The sequence below is a fragment of the Rhincodon typus genome, chromosome 21 (genome assembly GCF_021869965.1).
Source record: "Rhincodon typus isolate 14 chromosome 21, sRhiTyp1.1, whole genome shotgun sequence".
Taxonomy (NCBI): Eukaryota; Metazoa; Chordata; class Chondrichthyes; order Orectolobiformes; family Rhincodontidae; genus Rhincodon; species Rhincodon typus.
The window spans coordinates 3,879,527-3,907,430 of NC_063352.1; the positions used below are offsets into that span (position 1 = coordinate 3,879,527).

At 44.3% G+C, this 27,904-nt stretch overlaps 1 protein-coding gene across 2 annotated transcripts in view; it reads right to left on the reverse strand.

The window, feature by feature from the left end:
• LOC109918975 (MPV17 mitochondrial membrane protein like) overlaps positions 1-27,904 on the reverse strand; it is a 98,958-nt gene that overhangs the window by 10,505 nt on the left and 60,549 nt on the right. For both annotated transcript variants that reach the window (XM_048609902.1, XM_048609903.1), the window contains exon 3: positions 15,820-15,893. In XM_048609902.1, coding sequence (XP_048465859.1) covers positions 15,820-15,893 — 74 coding nt within the window. The remainder of the gene's footprint in view (positions 1-15,819; positions 15,894-27,904) is intronic.

Consider the following 27,904-nt stretch of genomic DNA (forward strand, 5'->3'; position numbering starts at 1 on the left):
GGTCAGAAGTCACATAACACCGGGTTACAGCCCAATAGGTTTATTTGAAATCATTTATTTATTTATCAATTATTTGATTTCACCTGATATAGGAGCAGTGCTCCGAAAGCTTGTGATTTCAAATAAACCTGTTGGACTATAACCTGGTGTCATGTGACTTCAAACTCTCTCTAAGCTAGACATGTAGCCCTTAGATGGCATTATCCAAAGCACCAGTGCCAAGAGAGAGATTTACAGGAAAGAATCAGATACATCAAGATCAACACCTTCGGGACCACAAAAGGAAAGATGCTGACCTCATTATAATTGAGAATGTGTAAAGGAGGAACATTTGGGGTGAAATGTGTTTCAGGTAGGAGTATCTGTAGAGTTCTAAAATTACCATCATGGCACACATGCACACCAGCAGGCGAACTGGGTCAGACACTATCCCATTACAGGGGCTGCCAGTAAGTTATTATGTTCTAAGACTAATTTCACTGCCTCAGTCTTTGCAAATGGCTTTAACTGGGCAATTTTCTTGAGAATGCATTTGAGAAGCACCCAGAGCTATCATTTGGAAGCATGCCCTGGTATTTTTCCGTGTGAAGGTGAAGCCTCCAGAGAGTAATCTTTTACCCTGGCACTACGAGGCAGGAGTACCAGCTATGAGGAATGTCGAACAGTAGCACTAAATAAATGAATCGGTAGGTTAAGTTGTCAGTCGGTTTATTCTGACTGTAAGAATTCTCTAAACGTGTGGCGCTTTCCACAATTGTTTTCAGGTTCTAATAGTCTACAGGGAGTGGCAGGGTTTGGTGCCAAAGGAACTGTCACTGACCTCAAAGCTTCTGGACAAAGCAGGCACTCCCATCAAGAACAAAGAACAAAGAATATTACAGCACGGAACAGGCCCTTCGGCCCTCCAAGCCTGCGCCGATCCAGATCCCCTATCTAAACCTGTCACCTATTTTCCAAGGATCTGTATCCCTCTGCTCCCTGCCCATTCATGTATCTGTCTAGATACATCTTAAATGACGCTATCGTGCCCGCCTCTACCACCTCCGCTGGTAACGCGTTCCAAGCACCCACCACCCTCTGCATAAAGAACTTTCCACGCGTATCTCCCTTAAACTTTTCCCCTCTCACCTTGAAATCGTGACCCCTAGTAATTGAGTCCCCCACTCTGGGAAAAAGCTTCTTGCTATCCACCCTGTCTATACCTCTCTTGATTTTGTAGACCTCAATCAGGTCCCCCCTCAACCTCCGTCTTTCTAATGTAAATAATCCTAATCTACTCAACCTCTCTTCATAGCTAGCGCCCTCCATACCAGGCAACATCCTGGTGAACCTCCTCTGCACCCTCTCCAAAGCATCCACATCCTTTTGGTAATGTGGCGACCAGAACTGTACGCAGTATTCCAAATGTGGTTGAACCAAAGTCCTATACAACTGTAACATGACCTGCCAACTCTTGTACTCAATGCCCCGTCCAATGAATGAAAGCATGCCAAATGCCTTCTTGACCACTCTATCGACCTGTGTTGCCACCTTCAGGGTACAATGGACCTGAACACCCAGGTCACTCTATGCATCAATTTTCCCCAGGGCTTTTCCATTTACCGTATAGTTCGCTCTTGAATTGGATCTTCCAAAACGCATCACCTCGCATTTGCCTGGATTGAACTCCACCTGCCATTTCTCCGCCCAACTCTCCAATCTATCTATATTCTGCTGCATTCTCCAACAGTTATCTTCACTATCTGCTACTCCACCAATCTTAGTGTCATCTGCAAACTTGCTAATCAGACCATCTATACCTTCCTCCAGATCATTTATGTATTTCACAAACAACAGTGGTCCCAACACGGATCCCTGTGGAACACCACTGGTCACAGTTCTCCATTTTGAGAAACTCCCTTCCACTACAACTCTCTGTCTCCTGTTAACCAGCCAGTTCTCTATCCATCTAGCTAGTACACCCAGGACCCCATGCGACTTCACTTTCTCCATCAGCCTACCATGGGGAACCTTATCAAATGCCTTACTGAAGTCCATGTATATGACATCTACAGCCCTTCGCTCATCTATCAACTTTGTCACTTCCGCAAAGAATTCTATCAAGTTGGTAAGACATGACCTTCCCTGCACAAAACCATGCTGCCTATCACTAATAAGCCCATTTTCTTCCAAATGTAAATAGATCCTATCCCTCAGTATCTTCTCCAGCAGCTTCCCCACCACTGACGTCAGGCTCACCGGTCTATAATTACCTGGATTATCCTTGGTACCCTTCTTAAACAAGGGGACAACATTAGCAATTCTCCAGTCCTCTGGGACCTCACCCGTGCTCAAGGATACTGCAAAGATATCTGTTAAGGCCCCAGCTATTTCCTCTCTCGTTTCCCTCAGTAACCTGGGATAAATCCCATCTGGGGACTTGTCCACCCTAATGCCTTTTAGAATACCCAACACTTCCCCCCTCGTTATGCTGACTTGACCTAGAGTAATCAAACACCTATCCCTAACCTCAACATCCATCATGTCCCTCTCCTCGGTGAATACAGACGCAAAGTACTCACTAAAAATCTCACTCATTTTCTCTGACTCCTCGCATAACTTCCCTCCTTTGTCCTTGAGTGGGCCAACCCTTTCTCTAGTTACCCGCTTGCTCTTTATGTACAAATAAAAGGCTTTGGGATTTTCCTTAACTCTGTTTGCTAAAGATATTTCATGACCCCTTTTAGCCCTCTTAATTCCTCGTTTCAGATTGGTCCTACTTTCCTGATATTCTTCCAAAGCTTTGTCTGTTTTCAGTCCCTAGACCTTATGTATGCCTCCTTTTTCCTCTTTGCTAGTCTCATAATTTCACCTATCATCCATGGTTCCCTAATCTTGCCGTTTCTATCCCTCATTTTCACAGAGACATGTCTGTCCTGCACTCTAATCAAACTCTCTTTAAAAGCCTCCCACATATCAAGTGTGGGTTTACCCTCAAACAGCTGCTCTCAATCCACATTCCTCAGCTCCTGTCAAATCTTGCTATAGTTGGCCTTCCCCCAGTTTAGCACTCTTCCTTTAGGACCACTCTCATCTTTGTCTATCTGTATTCTAAAACTTACGGAATTGTGATCACTATTCCCAAAGTAATCCCCTACTGAAACTTCAACCACCTGGCCGGGCTCATTCCCCAACACCAGGTCCAGTATGGCCCCTTCCCAAGTTGGACTATTTACATACTGCTCCATAAAACCCTCCTGGATGCTCCTTACAAATTCTGCTCCATCTAAACCCCTAACACTAAGTGAGTCCCAGTCAATGTTGGGAAAATTAAAATCTCCCATCACCACCACCCTGTTGTTCCTACATCTTTCCATAATCTGTCTACATATTTGTACCTCTATCTCACATTCGCTGTTGGGAGGCCTGTAGTATAGCCCCAACATTGTTACCGCACCCTTCCTATTTCTGAGCTCTGCCCATATTGCCTCACTGCTCGAGTCCTCAATAGTGCCCTCCTTCAGCACAGCTGTGATATCCTCTTTGACCAGTAATGCAACTCCTCCACCCCTTTTACCTCCCTCTCTATCCTGTCTGAAGCATCTATATCCTGGGATATTTAGTTGCCAATCTTGCCCTTCCCTCAACCAAGTCTCAGTAATAGCAATAACATCATACTCCCAGGTACTAATCCAAGCCCTAAGTTCATCTGCCTTACCTACTACACTTCTCACATTAAAACAAATGCACCTCAGACCACCTGTCCCTTTGCGTTCATCATCTGTTCTCTGCCTGCGCTTCCCCTTAGTCACACTGACTTCATTATCTAGTTCCTTACAGGCTTTAGTTACTACCTCCTTACTGACCACTAACCTCCTCATTTGGTTCCCATCCCCCTGCCACATTAGTTTAAACCCTCCCCAACACCATTAGCAAAAGCACCCCCTAGGACATTGGTTCCAGTCCTGCCCAGGTGTAGACCGTCCGATTTACAATAGTCCCACCTTCCCCAGAATCGGTCCCAATGTCCCAAAAATCTGAACCCCTCCCTCCTGCACCATCTCTCAAGCCACTCATTTATCCTGCTTATTCTTTCATTTCTACTCTGACTAGCACGTGGCACTGGTAGCAATCCTGAGATTACTACCTCTGAGGTCCTACTTTTTAACTTGGCTCCTAACTCCCTAAATTCTGCTTGTAGGACCTCATCCCGTTTATTACCTATATCATTGGTGCCTATATGCACCACGACAGCTGGCTGTTCACCCTCCCCCGTCAGAATGTCCTGCAGTTGATCTGAGACATCCCTGACCCGTGCACCTGGGAGGCAACATACCATTCGGGAGTCTTGTTTTCGACCAGAGAGCCGCCTATCTACTCCCCTTACAATCGAATCCCCTATGACTATAGCCCTTCCACTCTTTTTCCCATCCATTCATCTGGGAATACAGCACGACAGGGAACCCCCACCTTCTTGAGAGTTGCTCAGACTTCTCGAGCCATTGATCCACACAGCCTCTGGTTTGAGTGTTAAAGGTCTCCAGATCTTCAAGGCTGCACGTGGCATTCTGGTCATAGAGAGAACCCAAGGGGTTGTCCCACTGTTTCCACATGCCTCTCACTCAAGTCACAGTCATCAGAATCAGTTGGCTGTATCCTCACTTCTGCCTGAGGGATTTGTAGGAGGCAATACACCAGTCGTAAGGACATGGAGACATTGCCAAGTTGGCCATGCTGTCTCTCAGAAGCAAGGATTCCTCTGGGTCATTCGATAACCGGTGAGTCTTTATCTGCAGATGTGTTGCCGCAATCATAGAATCCCTACAGTGTGGAAACAGGCCCTTCAGCCCAACAAGTCCACACTGACCCATTCCCCTATAACCCACCTAAACTCCACATCCCTGAACACTACAGCCAATCCACCTAGCCTGCACATCTTTTGGACTGTGGGAGGAAACCGGAGCACCCGGAGGAAACCCACGCAGATACAGGGAGAACGTGCAAACTCCGCACAGCAGTTGCCCGAGGGTGGAATGGAACCCGGGTCCCTGGTGCTGTGAGGCAGCAGTGCTAACCACTGAGCTACCATGCCGCCCTTAGAGTCATAGAGGATTACAACGGTAGAAAAAGGCCCATCGAGTCTGTGCCAGTCAAAAACAACTGTCTAACTATTCTAATCCCAACAATAGTGATAACAAATGCACAGCTGCTAGTCCGTACATAAAGTTGTGGTTGCATTCCTGAAGTGAAGCTACTTTAAGTGAGTTACAGTTTCCCATATGAATCAATGGCTCAGCCAGGGTTAGGTTCCATCAGACATTTCTCACTCGGAGAAACAGTGTACAAGTTGAAATACTGGGCCATAAATGTGTGGCAATTTGTATTCTCACCTGAAATAACTTGCAACATCCAAGTACATCAGTGAAAAAGTAAAAGAAACACCATGCACAGTGCTATACATCATCACATTCAGATAAGAATTACACACCCACCTTTAGATCGACTTGGGCCTAACCAGGGACAAATGCTATGTATTAGTTAACCATCTGCTTGAACCAACCTCTGCCATCAGACAGAGCCTAGAACCTCAGTGCGAATTGGAGGCAGCAGGTAGGAGAAATCAGACCCAGGGTGAGGACCCGGAAACAGAGGGTGAAGGTAGAGCAGGGAAATCAGACTGAGAGTCAGAGAACGAACCAGGGCAGAGGGTAGATGAAGTCCCTGGTGTTCATACCAAACACCAGGAACTTCAAACATAAGAGCAGAGAGTGGGAACAGGAGCCAAGTGGAAGAGAGGCACTGAAACTAGCCCACCCAGTCAAGCATGTAGAAACCCTCATCTCTTATTCTGCTTTACACCTGTGTGATAATTTTCACATATTGGAGATGAAGGACATCACCTACAATTGTGAAACTTGGAAACAAGGGACTGCTTTTAGCGGAGGAGATGGACTGAACAAAACACTCCCTCTCTCAGCCTTTCAAAGAAGGGGAAGGTGCTTGGTGATAGATCTGATTAAAAAGAAACACTAGGACACTGAGAACACAAAGGACAATATTTGCTACTAAAGATAATAAATTTAAATTAATGGGTGGGAAATAGGGGTTGATCCTCACTGACAGCCCCTGATTAGGGACCATCACGAGGTCGCTCAGTGGTTAGCACTACTGCCTCACACCACCAGGGACCCAGGTTCAATTCCAGCCTCAGGCAACAGTCTTCATGGGGTCTACACATTCTCCCCGTGTTTGCGTGGGTTTCCTCCAGGCCAGGCCAAACTGCCCATAGTGTCCAGGAATGCTTAGGTTAGGTGGATTAGCCATGGGAAATACGGGGATAGGGTAGGGGTGTGCTCTTCAGAGAGTCAGTGTAGACTTGTTGGGCCAAGTGGCCTGTTCCCACACTGTAGGGATTCCATGAGGGTGTGATCTCTCAATACGTGTCACTTCTATTCTAGATACATCTATGGTTTCAATTACATAGTTCGCACAACTCTTTTATTTTTATGATATTAAAAGAAAGAACGGCCAATGCTGGAAATCAGAAATAACTGGATAACTGGAGAGACTCAGCAGGGTTGAAGGGTCACTGGATCTGAAATTATAATTGCTTCTCTCTCCACAGATGCTGCCAGACCTGCTATGTTTCTCCAGCAATTTCTGTCATTATTTGTCATTGGTTTGTAACCAGAGTCATTCTTGTAGTGACAAGTTTTGGGGAATAGGTTAGCTTTATTGGAACTAAGTTTATGGAGTCATTATGGCCCAGAATGAGACCACTCATCCTCCTGAGTCTGTGCCAGCTTTCTATAGGCCAATCTGGTTGGTCCCAACTCCTGCTCTATCCCCGTCACCCCAAAAGTTTATTTCCTTCAAGAAACAATCCAATCTCCTTTTGAAATTAGTTTTGCTAACTTTCTCACTCGGGACTGTTGGGACAGAGCAAGTCAGATTAATACATCGGCCTAAATTGTGCAATGAATGGAAATTCATTTGCAAGTATCCCTGAGATCACACAGAGAAAATATAATCACACTGACATTAAGAGGAAAAGACATAGGAGCAGAAGTAGGCCATTCAGCCCATCGAGTCAGCACCAGCAATCAATGAGATCACGGCTGATCTGATAATCCTCAACTCCACTTTCCTGCCTTTTCCCCATAACCCTTTATCCCTTCCTGATTAAAAATCTATCCCAGCCTCGAATATACTTAGTGACTTGGCCTCTGCAACAAAGAATTCCACAGATTCGCTACCATCTGAGGGAAGAAATTCCCTCTCATTTGCCTTAAAATGTTTGACCCTTTAATTTAACAAAAAAGCAAATAAACCACATGGCTCAGACAAGGTTTTTAATCAAACTCACTGAAAGCTTTCTACTTTGACTGAGAAATCATTGCATCAACATTGGTGTCCTACCAATTAATTTTTATTCTTTTTTTAGACATGACTTCATCCTTTCTTTGCGTAAACAGCTCAATATTTCCATCACTGGACTCAATTAAAGTATGCGAATCGCTGAAGTGGAAACTTTTAATATGTCTCTGGAAATCTGCAGAGCCATTTTGTTAAATATAGGTTTTCCCGGGTTATATTCTCCACGACACTAATGCATCCATTTTTCATGAAATATTGCAGCACACTGAATACATAATGAGATTCTTATAGCTCTGTCCAATGCGTGTTTGGTTATCAGCTTTTTTAAGGTTGCAAAATCTCCGCAACCAATGTCAAAACATTTTACTGCCCCATAACATTACCACTCATTCAACCCTATCTCTCTTTCCACTGATACTGCTCAACCTAATGTGTTGGCAGCATTTTTACTGAGTTTTTATTGAGGATTATCAAATCAGCCATAAATGGCAGAGAAGACTCGATGGGCTGAATGGCCTCCTTCTGCTCTTATATCCTATGTCCTACTACCACAGGTCTTTTGATCTTTAAGTGGTGATATTTTCATATTTGAGGAAGGTCATTTAGTCCATCTAAATCCATTCATCTAGGCATGCCTAAACTCATCCAAAATCTCATTCATCTTTTCTTAAACAATTCCAAGGTCTCTGCGTTTGTTATTCTATCTGGAGGCTTACCGCATTTGCTGATCACTATTAGACTTTTTTTTCCCTGAAATCCCTTCTACAAATTTTTCACCATCCTATTGCCAGTCTCATTCACGTAATATTCCGATTAACTGTCTTTGCAACTTTAGCACATCCTGTAATGAAATCAGAGATAGTAAGAACTGCCAATGCTGGAGTCAGAGATAACACAGTGTGGAGCTGGAGGAACACAAGTAGGGTCCCGACCCGAAACGTCAGCTTTCCTGCTCCCCTTGTAGTGACATCCTTTTTTTGTACACGTTTGTCCCATGCAAGCCAGCAATCTGAATATCATTTTAGAATAGTTTTTAATCAACCTGTTCAGAGGTGCCATCACACACCTCTAGAGCAGGAACCTGGGCATCCCACGTCAGGGGCGGGGGACAATACCACAGTGCCACAGAGGGCCCTAAGCTGCATGTTATAACATTCTTGGAACAGAGTGTTCCAATACTTTGTTATATTCAACTGTTCCAATAGTTGCTACATTCAAGCTTGTCTAGGAACAAGAGCAGGGCTTGTTGTAAGGTTTTCAATAAAAATTTCAAGTGTCATTTAAAGAACAGTTCAAGGGTTAGAGTCAGTTGGAGTTAATAAGACAGGGAGTATGTAAAGGAGCAAAGGAATAAGCTCGAAACACGAAAGTGGTGCTGAGAAAGCAACTAGAGGCCGTTGGCTCTTTTCAATTGAATTCAGCTGGTAATTTCAGCTAAATATTGGGGCGAGAGCTCGGGAAAAGTTCTGAAAGCCAGAGGGGACTTGGAGGCATTAATAGCTCAGCGCGGAACAGAGAACGGTGAAATAAGTTCTCAAGGTAATATTTGCTTGGTGCAGCTGAGCAAGACTAAGAGCTCAGGGAGACATACAGGCGGTATCAGTTTGCTGAAGCTCGCTGTTAGCAGATCAACTGAAAAGGTGTCCACTAGTAGGCACTAGAGAGCAGTTTCAGAATCGGAGAGTATGGAACCGATTGAGAGAAATGAACTTTCAGGTTCACTATGTGAGCAAATTTGAGAGAGTCCATGTCAGAGTAACTTTTCAGGGAGTTACAAAGCTGGGTCTTTGAAAGAGAAGAATTGGAATTACTTGTAAAAATTTCATGATTTTTAATGACCCACAGTGTCACTAATGTCTGGTGGATTTCTGGAAAATCAGTGGGACCTTCCTTGGCTCCATTTCTGACTTGATGTGGGGTTTTGATCAACAGTTTGTCAGTTTTCCACATACCTCAGGCTAATTCTGCAGCTTAGAATATACTTTGCAAAAATAGTCAAGGGGTGGTTTGTTACCTCAGTTGGCTGGATGGCTGGTTTGTGATGCAGAGAGATACCGACAGTGTGGGCTCAATTCTCACACCAGCTGAAGTTACCATGAAGGACTCTACCCCTCACCTGAGGTGTGCTGACCCCCAGGTTAAACCCTTGCCAGCTGTAAGACTATTGTATCTTTACCTTTTATAAACATAAATAGATTGTTTCATAGTTCTAACACCGTACAGTAACATTTATTCGGTTGTTGCAAATTGGAGGAATCTTTGCAAGTGCCCAAAACTCTAATTTTTAATTTTTCTCCAATTAACTTTTGAATCAAATTAATTTTTTTCTTCTTTCTGCGGCTGCGGTAGTGGAGAGAGGTTGCTGGGATGTTGAGCACTGGATCCGTTTCATTCCTCGTGTCTGTAGCGTTTGCGGCTTGGGCATCTGTGTCCAGCATCGATGCATTGGAGTGCGTTGTCTTCCTCCAATGTTTCAGGGTTGCCTGCGAAGGCAGGGGAATGAATGGTCCCTCGGTCCTCGGGAGTTAATGTGGACGGTCCACTGGTTCTCGGAAGTTGAGATGGACCCCGGTCCTTGAGGAGAGAGTTGGGACAGTCTCCTGGCTATGGCAGCGGCTGGAATATCGGGGGCGATAAGGTGGCTGTGGCAGAGGCTATGTTCTGGCTGTGGTCAGCAGTGGCAGGGGCTAGTTCCTGCTCGGTCCCTTCCATCGTCACCCTTCGCTGGGTGCAGTGTGTGGTGACATCCCGTAGCCACTTGGGGAAATCAAGAAGCCGTGGACAGAACCAAAGATGTAATTTGCCCTAACTTTGTATGAATTATTTATTTTTATAATTTATGTAATTAAAATGATGCTGGCTCATGGAGACTTTTATACTTTTTACTGTATTTTCATAATTACATGCAACAATAAATTACCATCATTATTATCTCACACTTTATCTACTTTGTATGAAACAAGTTAGTGGTCCCTCCCCAGATGTTTGGAAAGATTTGGCAATCTGGCCCAGGATTATAAGATTACCCGAGACACCACTTCACAAAGAAACTAGCGTCTATCCAGTCTCTCCTCCCACACAACCTCCAGCTTTTCTCTATGGACTGCCTGCAGCCCTTGAACATCGTTTTTGTTGCTTGTTGGTGGAGGTAGAATCCATGCTGCAGGCTGACTACAACATTGCAAAGTTTGATCAACACATCCCCAGACTCACATGTTACAGAGCCTGCTATGCAACTGTGCCTCCCGCCCGATTGATTTCTTTTTGGTCGTTGTCTTATAACTTTTAAGTTTACAAAGACTCCCGACGCTATTTCAACACCTTTCATAGAGCATGCCCAGCATCCGTATGTTCTTTGTAGCATATTAAAATTACATGACCTCCTGTTGTACTCCCCACATTTCTATCTCATCTAAATCACTGTCATTTCAGAGTTGCCTCTGCTAATTCCACTCCCTCTCTCAGTCTGGAATCACATTGACCACTTAGCATGGCGCCATTAAATGGCCCCAGCACTGAGTCCTGAGTGAGCCCACCAGATACTTCCCTCAATCCCAGTCTGATACCCCTTCAGGTGGGAGTTAGAAAAACAGAGATGGCCCCTTGCTGCAGCACCAATGACAGTGCTCACTGTTGGGTAAAGGCCAAGTTGACAATTCCTCCATTTCTCAACCCCCTTTCCCCCCTTTCTCTCCCGACTTTTCCCATGTTATCTGTGGTCACCACAAGCTGGACATTATCCTTCCAATCCGCTTGTTTTGGTTTGGATTACTCCAGATGAACCACTAATCCTCAGCATCTGTCCAGCTGGGCACCAGTGTTCATACCTACTGGCTCTGTCATACCAGTGCCAGGCTATCTACAGAGCTCAATCAATCATCCATTGTCATTCTAGAATGTTCTCCATGACAGCAAATACTCAACGATCCCGTCTGCTTCATTAAGGAACAGGTATTCTAGAATGCTCAATAATTGTCACAGTGCAAGACAACGGTGAAATAGCAGTGGAGTCTGATTTTAATGGAGCATCGAGCTGGAGTCCAGGGGAACTGAACGGGTTCAATTTCTGCACTGGCTGAAGGTCTCTCCTTCTCAACCTCTCCCAAGGTATGGTGACCCTCAGGTTAAACCACCACTAGTCATCTCTGTCTCTCCCCCTCTCTCTAATGAGAGAGCAACCCCACGTTACTCTGGGACTATGGTGACTTTACCTTCCTGTGTTTACCCTGTTCTAGTCCTGTTAGAATTTTACCTGGTCTATCTGGTTGGAGGGACAGCATAGCATCATAGAATGCCTGTAGTGCTGAAGCAGGCCATTCAGCCCATCAGATCCACAATGGGCCTCCAAAAAGCATCCAACCCTTTTCCTGAATTTCCCACAGCCAACCCACTTAACCTGCATATTTTTGGACTGTGGGAGGAAACCCACACAGACACAGAGAATGTGCAAACTCCACACAGACAGTCACCTGAGGGTGGGATTGAACCCAGGTACCTGATGCTGCGAGGCAGCAGTGCTAACCACTGAGCCACCACGCTACCCTGTCAGAGGTATGCACACAGAAATTATAGGCCTGATGGGGGTGAACATTGACATTACATTCCCAACACCGGCCTGAAGGGAAATGCCTGTATTTGGGGCTGGGGAAGATGCCCTTGTTTTGGGAACACAGTCTAATTTAAATGGGAAAGTCTTATCCTGATGATATCATTGCAGGCAGTGGGGCAAATGGAGGGTGGGGCGGGAAGTGGGGGGTAAATGTTGTGTTTGAGTTCGTGCAGCTCCGACTACTGCCCCCACTTCAAATCAAAGCCTACACTGTTACAGACACCGTTAAAACACAGAGACCATCACAAACCGCTTATCCCTGAAGCTCAGAGTAAGCACAGGACTGCTGTGCTATAAATATTTAACAGAAATGTCAGTCATTTTGTAAAAGGAAAACAAAACAACATTACTTGGAAAACATTTAATAACTGGTACAATTTGGGGGGTATTTCGATCAAAGCTCTTTCTTTTACTTCCTTCATAAGGCTGAGATTTAGCATCGGCCCACAATAAGAGGCTGGATGAAAGTAAGCCCTCCAAATAATTCATTACAGAATTAAAAATGTGATCTGTAGTGGCTGAAGGACACTGTAATGCTTTTAAATATATCTGTTCACAGAATGTGGGCTTCGCTTAGCATTTATTGCCCATCCCTAATTGCCCCTTGTTTGGAGCAGCTTGCTAGGGCCATTACAGAGTCAGCCCCATCACTGTGGGTCTGGAATCAGATGTAGACCAGGCCAGGACAGGACAGGATATAAGCGACCCAGATGGGCATTTACAACAAACAGTTCACGATCATCATTGAGACTTGCAATTCCGTACATTTACTGAACCCAAATTCCATCAGGTGCCCTGGTGGGATTCAAACACGTGCTTCCAGAATATTGGCCTGGGTCTCTGGATAACTTGTCCAGTGACATTACCACCACAGCACTGCCTCCCATTGTCTGCTGCTACATTACTGCACCATACAACAGGGCAAAGTTTAAACAGTAAGACGTTTCATTTTTACAAACGGAATCAGGAGGGTGTTTTGTTTTCTCCGAGAGCTGTTATTCTGTGCAATTCTCTTCCCTGGAAAGTAGCATTAAAGCTTGAGTTAATAGATTTTTGATAGACAAGGCAGTCAAAGGTGAAATAACTCCATGAAGGCTGAGTTCCCATCACCAAGATACCCTTTATTTACACATGCACAGGATGTGTCACTGACCCAGCTTGCTCAGAGCCAGCTCCTGTTTACATCTGTCAGCCAGGGCTCCCTGATTGGACCAGGTTAACAGCCCCAATCAGGGAACTCACCTGGCTGACCTCGTTCCGAGCGGTACAGATGTCAGACAGGAATGTGGAATTGAAACCACAATCAGATCAGCCATGATACTACTGAACGGTGGAGCAGGCTTGAAGGGCTGAATGGCCTAATCCTGCTTTTAGGTCTTACATCACGTTGTCAGCAGATTCTGTTCTTCGACTGTAAGATGTACAGCTGCCGACAAGGCAAATTAAGCATTTAATTAAAAGGCAAGTATAAGCAATTGTAAGCTTAAAAAAAATAATTAAACCTCTTCAATTTGCTTCAAAACATCAGGAGTTATTTCCTCCAGGGTGTAGGCTGTAATTATGTTGTGATCACCCTGTACCAGTCTTGAGGGATGGGGCTATGTAAGAATTAAATGAACCAAAGCTTTCCTCAGGGAAATACTTTATACAAATACACACCCTCCTTCAACTTCCTACTGACTGCAGGTTATAACAGTCTCAGTTAATAGTAGAATCCCACTTGACTTTAGACAAAGAGGGGGAAAGAAAATGGAGGAGTGCAGAGAGTTCTCATTTTTATCTGTGATTTGTTAATATCTGAGGAATGTGATACTATTGTGAACCACTAAATCAGAAACAATTAACTTCCAGGATTAAACTTTGCTAGACCCTTGGTTAATATCTGCCAGTTTAGAATCTAGTCAGCTGGAAATACACGAACACCAGTATTTGTGAAAAAAAAGACATATTTTGTCCAGGTTTTTGTCTTGCACTCATTGGGATAATTCACAAGAATACCAGTGTGAAAGGAGAACATCACTGAAACTATATGAGAGGAGTATGCTGATTGGTTGGGCAATTAGACTATAACTGCTTGGCAGTTGACTGTCAGTTATCATTAACTGATGTATTCTCCATGTCACGCCTCTACCAGAGACTATCTGCCAACCAATCAGCGCTCTCCTCTCAGACACTATAAATTCAGTTCTCCTTTTGGCATTTCTTGAAAATTGTCCTGATGAATACGAAATTTAAAAAAATCAACATAATATGGCTCCTTGTTCCAGCAAAACCCAGTTTACGATTCTTTACTGAGCTAACATCATTTTGGTTCTTTTAGTCTTACTTCGCCTCTGTAGGGAATGGCATTACCTAAAACCTCTAAACACCAATGGGAATTTGTCATCGAGGTCTCGAGATACACGACTGTCATGGGAAAGGAGAGGAAAGTTCAGGTGGAGCTCACACTTTTATGTTATGGGATGTGGACACTGCTGACAAGGCCAACATTTATTGCCCATCCCTAATTGCCCCTTGAATCATGTGACTGCTAGATCACCTCAGGTGGAAAAATGCTGTGGGTCTGGAGTCACATGTAGGCCAGACTGGGTAAGGATGGCAGATTTCCTTTCTTAGAGGGCATCAGGGAACCAGTTGGGGTTTTAATGACAATTGTTGATAATCAAAATGGCCACCATTGCCAAAGACTAACTTTCAGTTTCAGATTCAGATTCTATTAATCAAATTTAAACTCCATCAACTTCCTTGATGGGATTTGAACCTATAATCCCCAGAGCATTAGCCTCAGCCTTTGGTTTACTGGTCCAGTGAAATTACCACAATGCTACCACCACCATCTCCCCTCAGCTACTGACACTAAAATACAGACGTGGGGGGATTAGTGATTGAAGGCTTTTGCCTGGATACAGAGCTTGCCAGGCCCATGATTGGGTAGAATGGGTATGGAGGCAGGCTGGGCTTGTGGAAGGCACATGATTGGCTGGACCTTTCTGCAGTTCTCGTTTCTGGGCTATATCCGAGAATCAATCCTGGAGGAGAAAGGTCAGGCAGTCCACCAGACAGGGACAGAGTAGAGTTTAAGGATCACGTTGCCTATCCAGAGGACAAGAAAGGCTGATAGAATTGTCAATTTTTATTTACGAGTTGCAGCTTCAAATACTCAATCCTAGATCCTGAAGTAAAGTCACAAATTTCTCACATGGAGTCAGTTTGATAACTACTTGAACATATCGCACACAGGGGCCAGAAATATGTTCTTCTACATCTCACACGGTGGTTCACCAACAATTCCTCACCTTGCATTGCACCAGATCCTGCGGTTATATTTCCAGAGGACAGATAGTCAGCTGTCGTTTCCTCAACTAAGTCTTCATCCAATGGCATGAGAAGTGGTTAAAAAACAGTCAGGTCACTGTAGCATTACCAGCCCGTAGCCCCACTCACTCGGAAGATGGGTGGGGGTTTAACCTGAAGGTCACCATACCTCAGGTGCGGGGAGAGGTTGAGAAGGAGAGCCCTTCATGGTAGCATCAGCCAGTGCTGGAACAGAACCGACACTGTTGGCATCACTTTACCTCACAAACCAGCCAACTGAGCTAACCAAGCCCCTGCTCTGTATTGCTACTGTGACTTGATCTGAAAACACCTGAGAATATTGTCATTGTAGACGGCAGCTTATGTACAAATGGCTGGAGTATTGTGTCCCACTATCAACAACTCACAAAACACACAGCTGCAAGGAAATTGATTACAACAGCTCTCATGTCACTGCTCCTAGCTGTCAATTCTTTATGGCTCTCACGCAGCTAGAGGAGAACGTAAACCAACTTGAAAGCTACCAAATGTACAATTACCTGGAATTGAGACCAATTGCTGGAGTTCCTGCTTCAGATCCATTATATCTTTACAGAGCTGAATGTCATCCATCCTGCAATTCAACATGACACAAGAGTTATTACAGGGTCAGAAATTCAGCACACCAAGAAAAATGTTTTAATGCATTCTTTTCAGAGTTTCAAGTTTTTAGGCCAGTTACTTTCATGTAGGGAGACTTAACTGAATGAACAGTTTAATGAAGGCAGTTGCATCATTGACATGGAGACAATAAGGAGTGTAGATGCTGGAACCAGAGTCTGTAGGTGTCAGGCTGGAAAAGCACAGCAGGTCAGACAGCATCTGAGGAGCAGGAAAGTCAACGTTTTGGGCCGAAACCCTTCGTCAGGACTGGGGAGGGGGAGGGGAGCCCAGAAATAAATAGGGGGAGCGGGGTGGGGCTGGGGGAAGAGTAGGAAAAATGTCAGGTGTTGTTCCTCCAGTTTACGTTTCGACTGCAAAAGGTGCAACACCTGCTCCTACAGCTCCCCTCTCACCTCTGTTCAAGGTCCCAAACAATCCTTCCAGATCCGGCAGAGATTCACTAGCGCTCATCCAACCTGATCTGTTGGATCCGTTGCTCCTCATGTGGTCTCTGCTATATCGGTGAGACCAAACGCAGACTCGGGGACCGGTTTGTGGAACATCTGTGCTCTGCACGCATCAACCAACCCAACCTTCCGATTGCCATCTGTTTTAATTCTCCCTCCCACTCCTCTGACCACATGTCCATCCCAGGCTTCTCCACTGTCAGAGTGACGCCAAATGTAAGCTGGAGTAACAACACCTGATATTTCACTTTCGGAGCTTACAGCCCAATGGCCTCAACATTGACTTCACCAGCTTCAAAATTCCACCAGCCTTATCTCATGTGCACCCCTCCCCCAACCTGACCTGTCCTGCCCATCTTCCTACTCACCTGTCCGCTCCACCTTTCCCACAGACCAATCACAATACCTCCTACCTGTATCCACCTATCACCTTATCTCCTATCCTTCCCCCAGCCCCACCCCCTCCCCCTATTTATTTCTGGCATCCCTTCCCCTCCCTAGTGCTGATGAAGGATTTTGGCCTGAACTGTTGACTATCCTGCTCCTCGGATGCTGTCTGACCCCCTATGCTTTTCCAGCCTCACAGGTATTGACTCTAGCTTCCAGCATCTGCCGACCTTACTGCCTCCAAGGAGCAGATACAGCAGCCTGCCGATATGGCAGATAGCGGTTATGGCAGCCTGCGGATATGGAGGATAGTGGATACAGCAGATTGCAGATAGCAGATGATAGCGGATAGCGGATACGGCAGCCTGCGGATACAGAGGATAGCGGATACGGCAGATAGCGGATACGGCAGCCTGCGGATACAGAGGATAGCGGATATGGCAGATAGTGGATATGGCTGCCTGCTGATACGGCAGCTTGCAGATACAGAGGATAGTGGATACGGCAGATAGTGGATACGGCAGCCGGCGGATACAGCAGCCGGCGGATACAGCTGCTGGCAAGTACAACAGATGGCAGATACAGAGGATAGCGGATACAGAGGGTAGCAGATATGGCTGCCTGCGGATACGGCAGATGGCGGATATGGCTGCCTGCGAATACGGCAGATGGCGGATATGGCAGCCGGCGGATACAGCAGATGGCGGATACAGCAGATGAGAAACGTTTTCTGTTCGATTCTGATGATCTGTTGTCAGTGACAGAGGTGTTAAAATGACAGCACAGGAGATAAATAAGACTTCCTTCCAAGTGTCTTGACTCCGGCCCTGTATTCTGACGCTGAGAGCTAGTTACGGCTGCAAAACTATTCCTTAACTTCATGTCTGTCAAATACAAGGTTCCTCTGCCCAGACAACAAGAGCTCTGCTACATTAATCTGTAACTGGCTACTTGACAGCTTGCAAAACTGATTCAATATAAATTCCTTGTTCCACAAAACTGACAGCCTTACAGAATCCAGTATGTTAATAAGTACCACTTTACAGGATTCCTAACTGTCATAGTGACTCGGAACTCCCAACAACAACCTTCTCCAGTTACTTACCATAATCACTCACCTTTCACCCCCTGTTGGGAGGATGGGAGAGTCTAACCAGCTCTTCCCTCTATTCGCACATATCCAATCAGTTCCACAACAAAGCTCTCCTCACCTCGATGCTCAGTATCCAGTTGCCATCTACTCCATTCAGCAGATCAAGTCATTCCCTTCTATTGATTCAACATCCCAGACGCTGTAAACTGATTCTCTTCTCAGTGCACTCGGAGTTCCTGTGGAAGGTCATCTCCATCTCAGTTATAGCCCAACTTGTTTGAAGGCCGGGAGGACACATGTTTCAATGGGAAGCCTCCCTAGCTTCAGGGGCACTGAGCTCAAGTCCTGCTCCAGGATTTGATGGTCCAGGAAGGTGCAGCCGTACAAAATGATCACTTTTCAAATTCTTCCAAAGTGCCTACAGCATTTGGTAACAGTCTGGCACTCATATAGCCTCTGGTTTCAGGCCAGGGACCCAGGCTAGGAACTGCGAGCTATGGATTGTATGTGAGCAGGCACTTCACCAGCCTCATGCATCTCTACACCCGAGAAGCTGTTAAATTAGAAAACCAATTCCGATTCAACATTTAACAAGTGTCACTGTCTAGGCCAGAATTTATTGTCTGTTGCCCACTGAAAACGTGGCAGTGGCCTGCCTTCTCGAACCACTGCAGTCCATGTGCTGACTCACAATGATTTTAGGGAGAGAATTCCAGCATTTTGACCTAATGACACTGAAGGAACGGCAATATATTTCCAAGTCAGAATGGTGAGTGGCTCAGAGCAAAACTTGCAGGAGATGGTGTTCCCACGTAACTGCTGCCCTTGTCCTTCTAGATGGAAGTGGTCATGTGTTTGGAAGGTGCTGTCTGAGGATCTTTGGTGAATTTCTGCAGTGCATCTTGTAGATAATACACACTGCTGTTACTGAGCGTCAGTGGTGGAGGGAGTGAATGTTTGTGGATGTGGTGTCAATCAAGCGGGGGCTGCTTTATCCTGGATGGTGTCAAGCTTCTTGAGTATTGTTGGGGCTGTACTCATCCAGGCAAGTGGGGAGTATTCCATCACACTCCTGACTTGTGCCTTGTAGATGGTGGACAGGCTTTGGGGAGTCAGGTGATGAGTTACTCGCCGCAGTATTCCCAGTTTCTGGCCTGTTCTTGTAGCCACTGTGTTTATGTGGTGAGTCCAGTTGAGTTTCTGGTCAATGGTAACCCCCAGGATGTTGATAGTGGGGGATTCAGTGACGGTAACACCATTGAATGTCAAGGGACGGTTGTCTGAGTGTCTTTTATTGGTTATGGTCATAACTTGGCATTTGTGTGGCGCGAATATTACTTGCCCCTTGTCAGCCCAAGCCTGGATATTGTCCAAATCATCTTGCATTTGAAAACATACTGCTTCAGTGTCTGAGAAGTGGCAAATGGTGCTGAACATTGTGCAATCATTGGCGAACATCCCCACTTCTGATCTTATGATGGGGGGAAGGTCATTGATGAAGCAGCTGAAGATGGTTGGGCCTAGGACACTACCCTGAGGAACTCCTGCAGAGACGTCTTGGAGCTGAGATGATTGACCTCCAACAACCACAACCATCTTCCTATGTGTCAGGTATGACTCCAACCACTGGAGAGTTTGCCCCCGATACCCATTGATTTCAGCTTTGCCAAGGCTCCTTGATGCCATACTCGGTCGAATACAACCTTGATATCAAGGGCTGTCACTCACATCTCACCCTCTGGAATTCAGCTCTTTTGTCCATGTTTGAACCAAGGCTGTAATGAGGTCAGGAGCTGAGTGGCCCTGGCGGAACCAAACTGGGCATCACTGAGCAGTTTCCTACATTTCAACAGTGACTACATTTCAAATGTACCTCATTGGATACAAACTGCATTGGGGTGTCCTATTGTCATCAAAGGTGCTATACAAATGTGATTCGCTTTGCTCCATCATGTTATCCCGTCAGTGGTTTCACATTTGTTACATATAACTATTTCACCGAGTGAAACTTTAAATTAAAAATCTTTGATGCAGTTACATTCTTTACCAATTGAAAGGGATGGTGCTTCCTTCTGCAGAACTATTTGTTCTTCTAGTATTTGTTAACATTCTCTGTTTGCACTGCTATGTCCATTAATAGATTTACTGAAGTGGCTAAATAGATCATTGTTTTAAGGCCAGTACTTATTTCATAGCCTGTGGTATTTCTAAATTAACTGAAAACTTCCCTGATTAACAAGGAAATACTAAAGTTCACTATTACTACACAATGAAGAAGAAAAAATAACAAACGGCCATAACTTGCTGTAGGAGCAAACCTAAATGAATTACAATGTATCCCTGGTCTGTTTAAAGGCTGGACAATGTCGGGTGTCTCAAAATAAAGTGAAAATTTTTAAAAGATCTGATGGCTAATCTGGATTTCATTAGTAACACAGAAAATAGGAGCACGGATAGACCATTCAGTCCTGTCATTCAGCATGATCATGGTTGATCATCTAATTCAGTCTCCTATTCCTGCTTTCTTCCCCATACCCTGTGATCACTTTAGCTCTAAGAACTATATCTAACTCCTTCTTGAAAACATTCAATGATTTGGTCTCAACCGCTCTCTGCGGCAGAGAATTCCACAGGCTCCCCACTCTCTAGGTGAAAACATTTCTCCTCATCTCAGTCCTAAATGGCCCACGCCATATCCTTAAACTGTGACTCCTGGTGCTGGACTTCACGGTCATTGGGAACATCCTTCCTGCCTGTGCAGTCCTGTCAGATTTTACATTCACATGGAGATATACAGCTCCTGATTTGGCTGCCTGCTCTGTTTCAGGCCAGCTCTCACTCTCTGGACTGTACCTAGCACCTATCTCCCAGCATCTGGGAGGTTAATGCTGGTGCCAGATAGTGAGATGCTCTCTTGTGATTCTAACTCAAACAACTTTTGGATCTCAGTGTTCCATCGAGCATTTACACTGGCCTGAAGATAAATGACAATGAATGCCATTCACATAATTATTGACAGTGCATCATAAGTCATTGGCACTGTAACAAAAACAAACTTCAGAAAAGTCTGTCTTACCCTTTACTTACAGGGTCATAGTTGAACAAACAAATTGCGACTGTCATTAAAATCTGGATCAAGGACTGGAAGTGTAAAGGGTTGAGTGTCACAAAGCAGAAAAACCAGGAAACACACTCTTTATGGTAATGTCAGTACTTCCTATTACTGGAACAGTTTGAATTTGGGCATTCTGGGGTGCCACGGGACATTTTACTAAGTTAAAGGTTACATAAAAATGCAAGCTACTTAAAAGTTATATATGAATGTAGCATAAACAGAAATTGCTAGAGAAACGCAGCAGGTCTGGCAGTATGTGTGGAGAGAAAAGCAGAGTTAATGTTTCAGGTCCCGTAACCCTTCCTCAGAACCCAGCTGCGAGTAAATTCACAAGGAGCCATAGTGGAAGGATTTTGCTCTCATTCACACCAAGGAGTGAACCCTGATCATTGGCTGTTTGTACAAATAGTATTAAACCCTGCTCTATTGAAGGTGCTGATATTTTTAAAATATGTAAATGTAAGTTGTGGGATTATTTGAGAGAGAACGAGAGTGAGCGACACCGAGAGTGAGAGCAAGAGAGACAGCAAGAAAGCGTGAGAGCGAGCAAGGAAGAGAGAGCGAGAAAGCAAGAGTGAGACAGAACAAGAGCGAGAGAAAGTGAGAGAGAGAGCGAGAGAGAGAGAGTGACAGCGAGAGTGAGAGCGAGAGCGAGAACGACAGCAAGAGCAAGTGACCGAGCAAAAGACAGCGAGAGTGAGAGAGAGCAAGAGAACGACAGCGAAAGAGAGAGCGAGTGAGCGAGCAAAAGACAGCCAGAGTGAGAGAGAGCGAGAGCGAGTGAGCAAGAGAGAGTGAGAGAGAGAGAGTGAGCAAGCAAGGGAGAGCGAGATTGAGAGCAAGACAGTGAAAGAGCGAGAGAGAGAGCGAGAGAGAGCAAGACAGAGCAAGAGCAAGAGCGAGTGAGCGAGACAGAGTGAGAGCAAGGGCAAGAGAGAGCAAGAGAGAAAATCTTAACCCTGTCGCAGGGAATAGCAAGGACCATTTTAAGAATGTCAAAATCGTAGAACAGGGAGCTAAGAAGCATATGATTCAGTCAGGAAAACAAAGCAAAAGCTGGAACAAGGTGGTTCAAAATCCTGCAGGAAACAAAGGACCTATCTAACCAAATATTTCTGCTGGAGTATTCCAAAAGCTATCACTAACTTTTAAAAACACATACTATGGGTCTTCTACTGATGGATAGACTGAAAAGCAGCCATTCCACGAGCCTGAGATAAATGCAACATGGAACCCCATTGGAAAGCCCAGATCACTAGAAAACTGGTGCATGACTAAGGTCGTCATTAACACCCACCCTCACGCAGGACCAAGGGCAGGATTCATGGGCCCTAAAGCTGCCCTTGGCCTGGGTCCTGAGTCCCACTGGGCCTGCTCCCATCCCTGACCCAAGGACAGCAGGCCAACTTTCCAAGACTCTGCCCTTAGCATCCGTACGTGGAAGTGAAATATTAGCCCTTTTGCTCTCACCGGAAATTGAAAAAAATCTGACTTGCCGCATAAAGGTTTAATAGAATATCCACATGAGAGGCGTATGACCTCAATAGCTCTCCCAGCTGCTCCAGAGGTATGTTGTAACATGTCTGAACTCGTGTTACAGACCAGACCGAACCTTCTCAAAATATTCAGAAAATAGTCTAGCCCCTAACTTTTTCTTATCTTTAAAGGTAAATGCAATCTGTTGCATTCCACATGCAATTTGATTGGCCAAACTACCACATTTAAAGCAAAACACATTTATTCATCCACTATAGTTAAAATACAACAAAAGAAAGAAGGAATTGGAATGACTTAACTCTATTGGAAAACTGTTACTAATTAACCGTTCCAATATAGTAACATCCCATGAACACACCCTTGGCAAAAAGGCAAATTGAGAACACAGATTTAACAGTGTGGAGCTGGAGGAACACAGCAGGCCAGGCAGCATCAGATGTCCACAGCATCTGTAGTTCTTGCTATATCTGAGTGAGTTTTAACCCCACTGTGAAGGCTTTTCCAAGGATGCCCACCTTGAAAAAGTTATTCTCCTCCCTCCGGAAAGACCTCAGTGGATCTCTCTCCCACTGCAACCTTCTGGTAATCTCTTCGGCCCTCCTCTGATGCCTGGCCTGCTGTGCTCCTCCAGCTCCACACAGTGTTATCTCTGACTCCAGCATCTGCAATTCTAACTATCTCCAAATTCAGAAAACAGATTGTCTCACATGCAGCTCCTGTAGCAGGTAGAGAACCCCCAGCTTTCGGTTAGACTGACGGAAAGAATAGCTTTGACTTCATCAAAACTCCAACAACAACTGCAGAAAGCTAAAATTCAAAACCCTAGTTCTGTGGGAGCTTGACCACACCCATTCAGGCTGCTTCTATTGTTCCAACTTTAAAACAAAACCTAAGGCCTCACAAGCTGTTTCCTCTTGTGGTTCTGGTACACTGCTCACTACCTCTGACTTAAAACCTCTCATTAAAAACAAAACCAGGACAAAATAACCTCTCAAAGCCACAGCATCACCACAGTTGATTAAAAATTTATTTAAAGCCATTAACAAGACTTAGACTCAACAAATACCAGTGCCACAACTCTTTATATGCAGCAAATACAATTTAACCTGATAAATCAGATGGGTTTTTGTGAAATGTAGAAAAAGGATTGCTAATATCTCAAATATAAACAGCCAACCAAAGAGTAAAATGTTCCCTCAATTGAAAAAGAAGTTGGAGTTCATTATAAAACTTTGACTATAAAGATCTGGATGTAGGAACTGAAGGCATTGTTGCAAAGTGTGCAGTAGACACAAAGATGGGTGGAGAGACAGACCGTGTTGCGGAAGTGGGGAGGCTGCAGAAGGACTTGAGCAGGTTAGGAGAATGGGCAAAGAAGTGGCAGATGGAGTACAACATGGGAAAGTGTGAGGTTATGCACTTTGGTAAGAAGAATAGAGACATGGACTATTTTCTAAATAGAGAAAGGCTTTGGAAATCGGAAGCACAAAGGGACTTGGCAGTCCTGGTTTAGGACTAGCTTAAGGATAACATGCAGGTTCAGTTGACGATTATGAAGGCAAATACAATGTTAGCATTCATTTCAAGATGATTAGAATACAAGAGTGGAGACATATTGTTGAGGCTGTATAAGGCTCTGGTCAGACCGCATTTGGAACATTGTCAGCAGTTTTGGGCCCCATAGATCTGAGGAAGGATGTGCTGGGATTGGAGAGGCTCTGGAGGAGAATGATCCCAGGGATGAAGGACTTCTCATATGAGTAGTTGTTGAGGACTCTGGGTCTGTACTTGATGGAGTTTAGAAAGATGAGGGTGAGGAGGGAATATGATTGGAATGTACAGAATACTGAGAGGCCTGCTTAGAGTGGACGTGGAGAAGATGTTTCCACTAGTCAGAGAGATTAGGACCTGAAGGCACAGCCTCAGAGTGAAGGGACGACCCTTTAGAACTGAGATGAGGAGGAATTTCTTCAGCCAGAGGATGGTGAATCTGTGGAATTCATTGCCACAGAAAGCTGCAGAGACCAAACCATTGAGTGTATTTAAGACAGAGACAGATAGGTTCTTGATTAGTAAGGGGATCAAGGGTTACAGGGAGAAGGTGGGAGAAGGGGTTTGAGAAACATATCAGCCATGATCAAATGGCAGAGCAGACTCGATGGGCCAAATGGCTTAATTCTTCTCCTATATCTTACGGTCTCATGGTTTCAGGCATGGGTTAACCTAACCGTAGACATTCACCTGTCTTACTTCTCTCCATGGTTAAAGATGTTTGCCTTAGAATGGAGGTATTTCACCAGACTATTTTGCTGAGTTAGTCACCCCACAGTTTCAAAAGGGGTAATAACAACAATATCCTTTCCATCCAGGCTGATCCCAGGGCCAGGAAAATGGCTCCAAGAAAATTGCAATGTCAAATAGATCCATGATTTTAAAATAAAGATTCAAAGAATATATTTGCGGGTCATTGTTGTACGTTGATGAATGTCAGGTCATCTCTCTTCCTACCACAATGCTCTACTGAGAATTTTCTTCTCATATTAGTATCTGCTAACGTCACAACTGATGAACTATTTCCATCTATATCTTCTCCATTAATTGGGCTTGAGATACAGAATGATATAAAACCGTGAAGATGTTTCTATGAAAGCTTTTCCTTATTCTATTTAATCACCATGGAGAGTATTTGTGTCATTACACATTGATCATTGTAAAACACTCTTGTTTAATTTAATGTCCATCTTTTGTTTCAATGTTCTTTTACATCAAATTCCGAATTATTCCTCCATAGTTTAGGAAGCCTTTTCTTTCATAGAAGTGTTTTATTTAAGTATGATGGAGTGGGAATTGGGGGCAGTGTTTCTGTATTTTGCTTTCAGAATGGGACCCAAACTCCTCAATTTCATAGAACAGCCTCACTGTTGAGCGTGAACCTAACATATACCCCAGCCCAAAATAAACAATCCCTGAACACATGCTGACAATGGCCATCACAAAGCTTATCTCTCCCTTGCTTCTCTGCTCAGCATTATCCCCAACGACAACATCCTGTCCCGCTCCATAATCACCCTCCAATATCCCGTTCCCGTCCACTTCTCATGCAAGTGAAGGAACTGAAACTTCTGCTGTTTTATCTCCTCCCTGCCCAGTGCCCCTCCTCCCCACAGACACTCCCTCCAGGTGAAGCAGTGGCTCATTGTACATCACTCTATTGTCACGGGGAGACAAGCAGCAGACTGGGTGATGACTTTGCTAAACTCCTTTACTCAATTCACAACATCACTCCGAGCCCCTGGTCCCCTGTCACTTTCAATCTCTGGCCTGCACTGACTGCTCTGACTCTACTGTTCCAATCAATAGAGAAAGGCTCACATTTATATGGCATCTTTCACATCCACTGGACACCTCAAAACAGCAAATTAAATACTTTTGAAGCATTGTTACTGTCGAAATGTGGGAAATACTTGTGCAGAACAAGTTCCCCCAAAGAGCAATGTGACAATGACCAGGTCAATTTTTTTTTGTGGCACGTACTCGGGGATAAATATTGGCCAGGACACTGGAGAGGGTAGAGTCTTTTCCAATTTTTATTTAAAAAGTTTTACTTCATTACGAGTGCAAAACTGTAGGTGCTTTGTATCGAGTTAAAAAGACTCAATGTGGCTAAAGATTTTTAAAAACCTGCTTCTCCCCCAGAGTACATACTCACAGATTATTAAAAATCAAGTGAGGTTTACAATAATATTGCTTGGTGATTTGATATTCAATGGAGACTTGAGTCCTGTGTTGCTTAGGGAAAGTTTGTTGAGCATAAGCAGGCAGCAGCAACTGATATAAGTTATTAGGGAGAGTTCTCAGTTTGGCTCATAAAAAATTAATTGAGAAGCAGCAATAAAATTAAAAGAAGGTGCAGTCTTGAAAGTGCAGACCTGCCAATCTGCATCGACACTTCCAAATCTATGCTTTCTTACAGGCCGGGTTTACTTGTCCTCCCCATCGTCACTATTACCCAGTCTCTTTCTCTGTTACCGCTTTCCCACTGTTCAGTGTTAGTTTTAAAATTTGTTCAAGTGACATAGGAAGTTGTTTTCTCGGCCAGTATTGATTGTCCTTGTGAAGATGGTGGTGAGCTGCCTCTTTAACCACTGCAGTCCTTGGGTTTTAGGGACACCCGTGTCTTCATCTCAGCCGCATTCACGGGTTTTGCTGTAATCGCACATGAGGCCAGTCCAAACATTTGGCCTGGAAGCCCCTATGCTTTTTATAACCTGCTGCGTTTACCCAGTAGTATTTACTGAAGAAGTCCGTATTTACAAGCTTCCTAAGGCAATAAATTACTCGAATCTTCCTCAGGAAACACACAGCCTGTTTTCCGGTTAAAGCTGCTATTTTCTACTATGTTACAATATTCACATTATAACTCTGCACCCCTGCTGCTACATACCTTTCTGCAAATTGCGGAAGACTATTTTAATATTTTATTAACTCAACCATTCCTTCACAATTACAAGATTAATTGTTTTCTTTCAGCAGTCTCCTAATCATGAGTACAAACATTTTCTCTTCATTGACCTACATCTTGTCATTTCAAAACAACACAGAAAGAATAAATTAGACCTACATTCTCAACCCGTTGATTCTGGATCTGACCTTGTAATCTCTGTATTGAGCCTCATCTGCAGATTTTAGAAAATGTATTAAAGCTTGCTCCTATTGACCTTTAATAAGTTCTATCTCCAAAGATTCACATCAGGAAATGCATTATCTGTGTAGATAAAGCATTGTAATTGCTTAACCCATTCTTGGTCACATGGACAGCAGTGAATTTGACTAATTTAATCTTGGTTTCATTAAATAGTGACCTTAAAATCATAAAAATCATAGAACCATACAGTACAGAAGAGGTCCTTCAGCCCATTGAGTTTGTACTACCTTGTTATTGATATCTTTTCATCTTGGTGTGTTAATGAACAATTCTCCATTCCATATGGTTATGCATTTCAACAATTTTGAAATTAACCAATTGCTACGGGCAGTCATTCCAAAGAAATACTTTAGCATGTGACAATGCTGTCACTTTAAGAGATTATATTGTCCTGGTTGTTTTTAAGAGAGGTTGTAAGGCAGAGATGCCAAACTGGCTACTGAAGATGGCTTAAGTAAACAATGTGTGAGGCCTTTGGGTTTATTTTAAAATTTGGAACAATAGAAACAGCCTGAATGGGCGTTGCCAGCTCTCACAGACCAGGCTTTCCAGTTTCTTTCACTGTGGCAGTCAGAAGCTGTTTGGGGTCTCAGAAGAGTTGATTGTTTCAGGAAATGATTCCTAACTGGGTTATAACTCATTCAGAGATAGTAGGAACTGCCGATGCTGGAGTCTGAGATAACAAGGTGTGGAGCTGGAGGAACACAGCAGGCCAGGC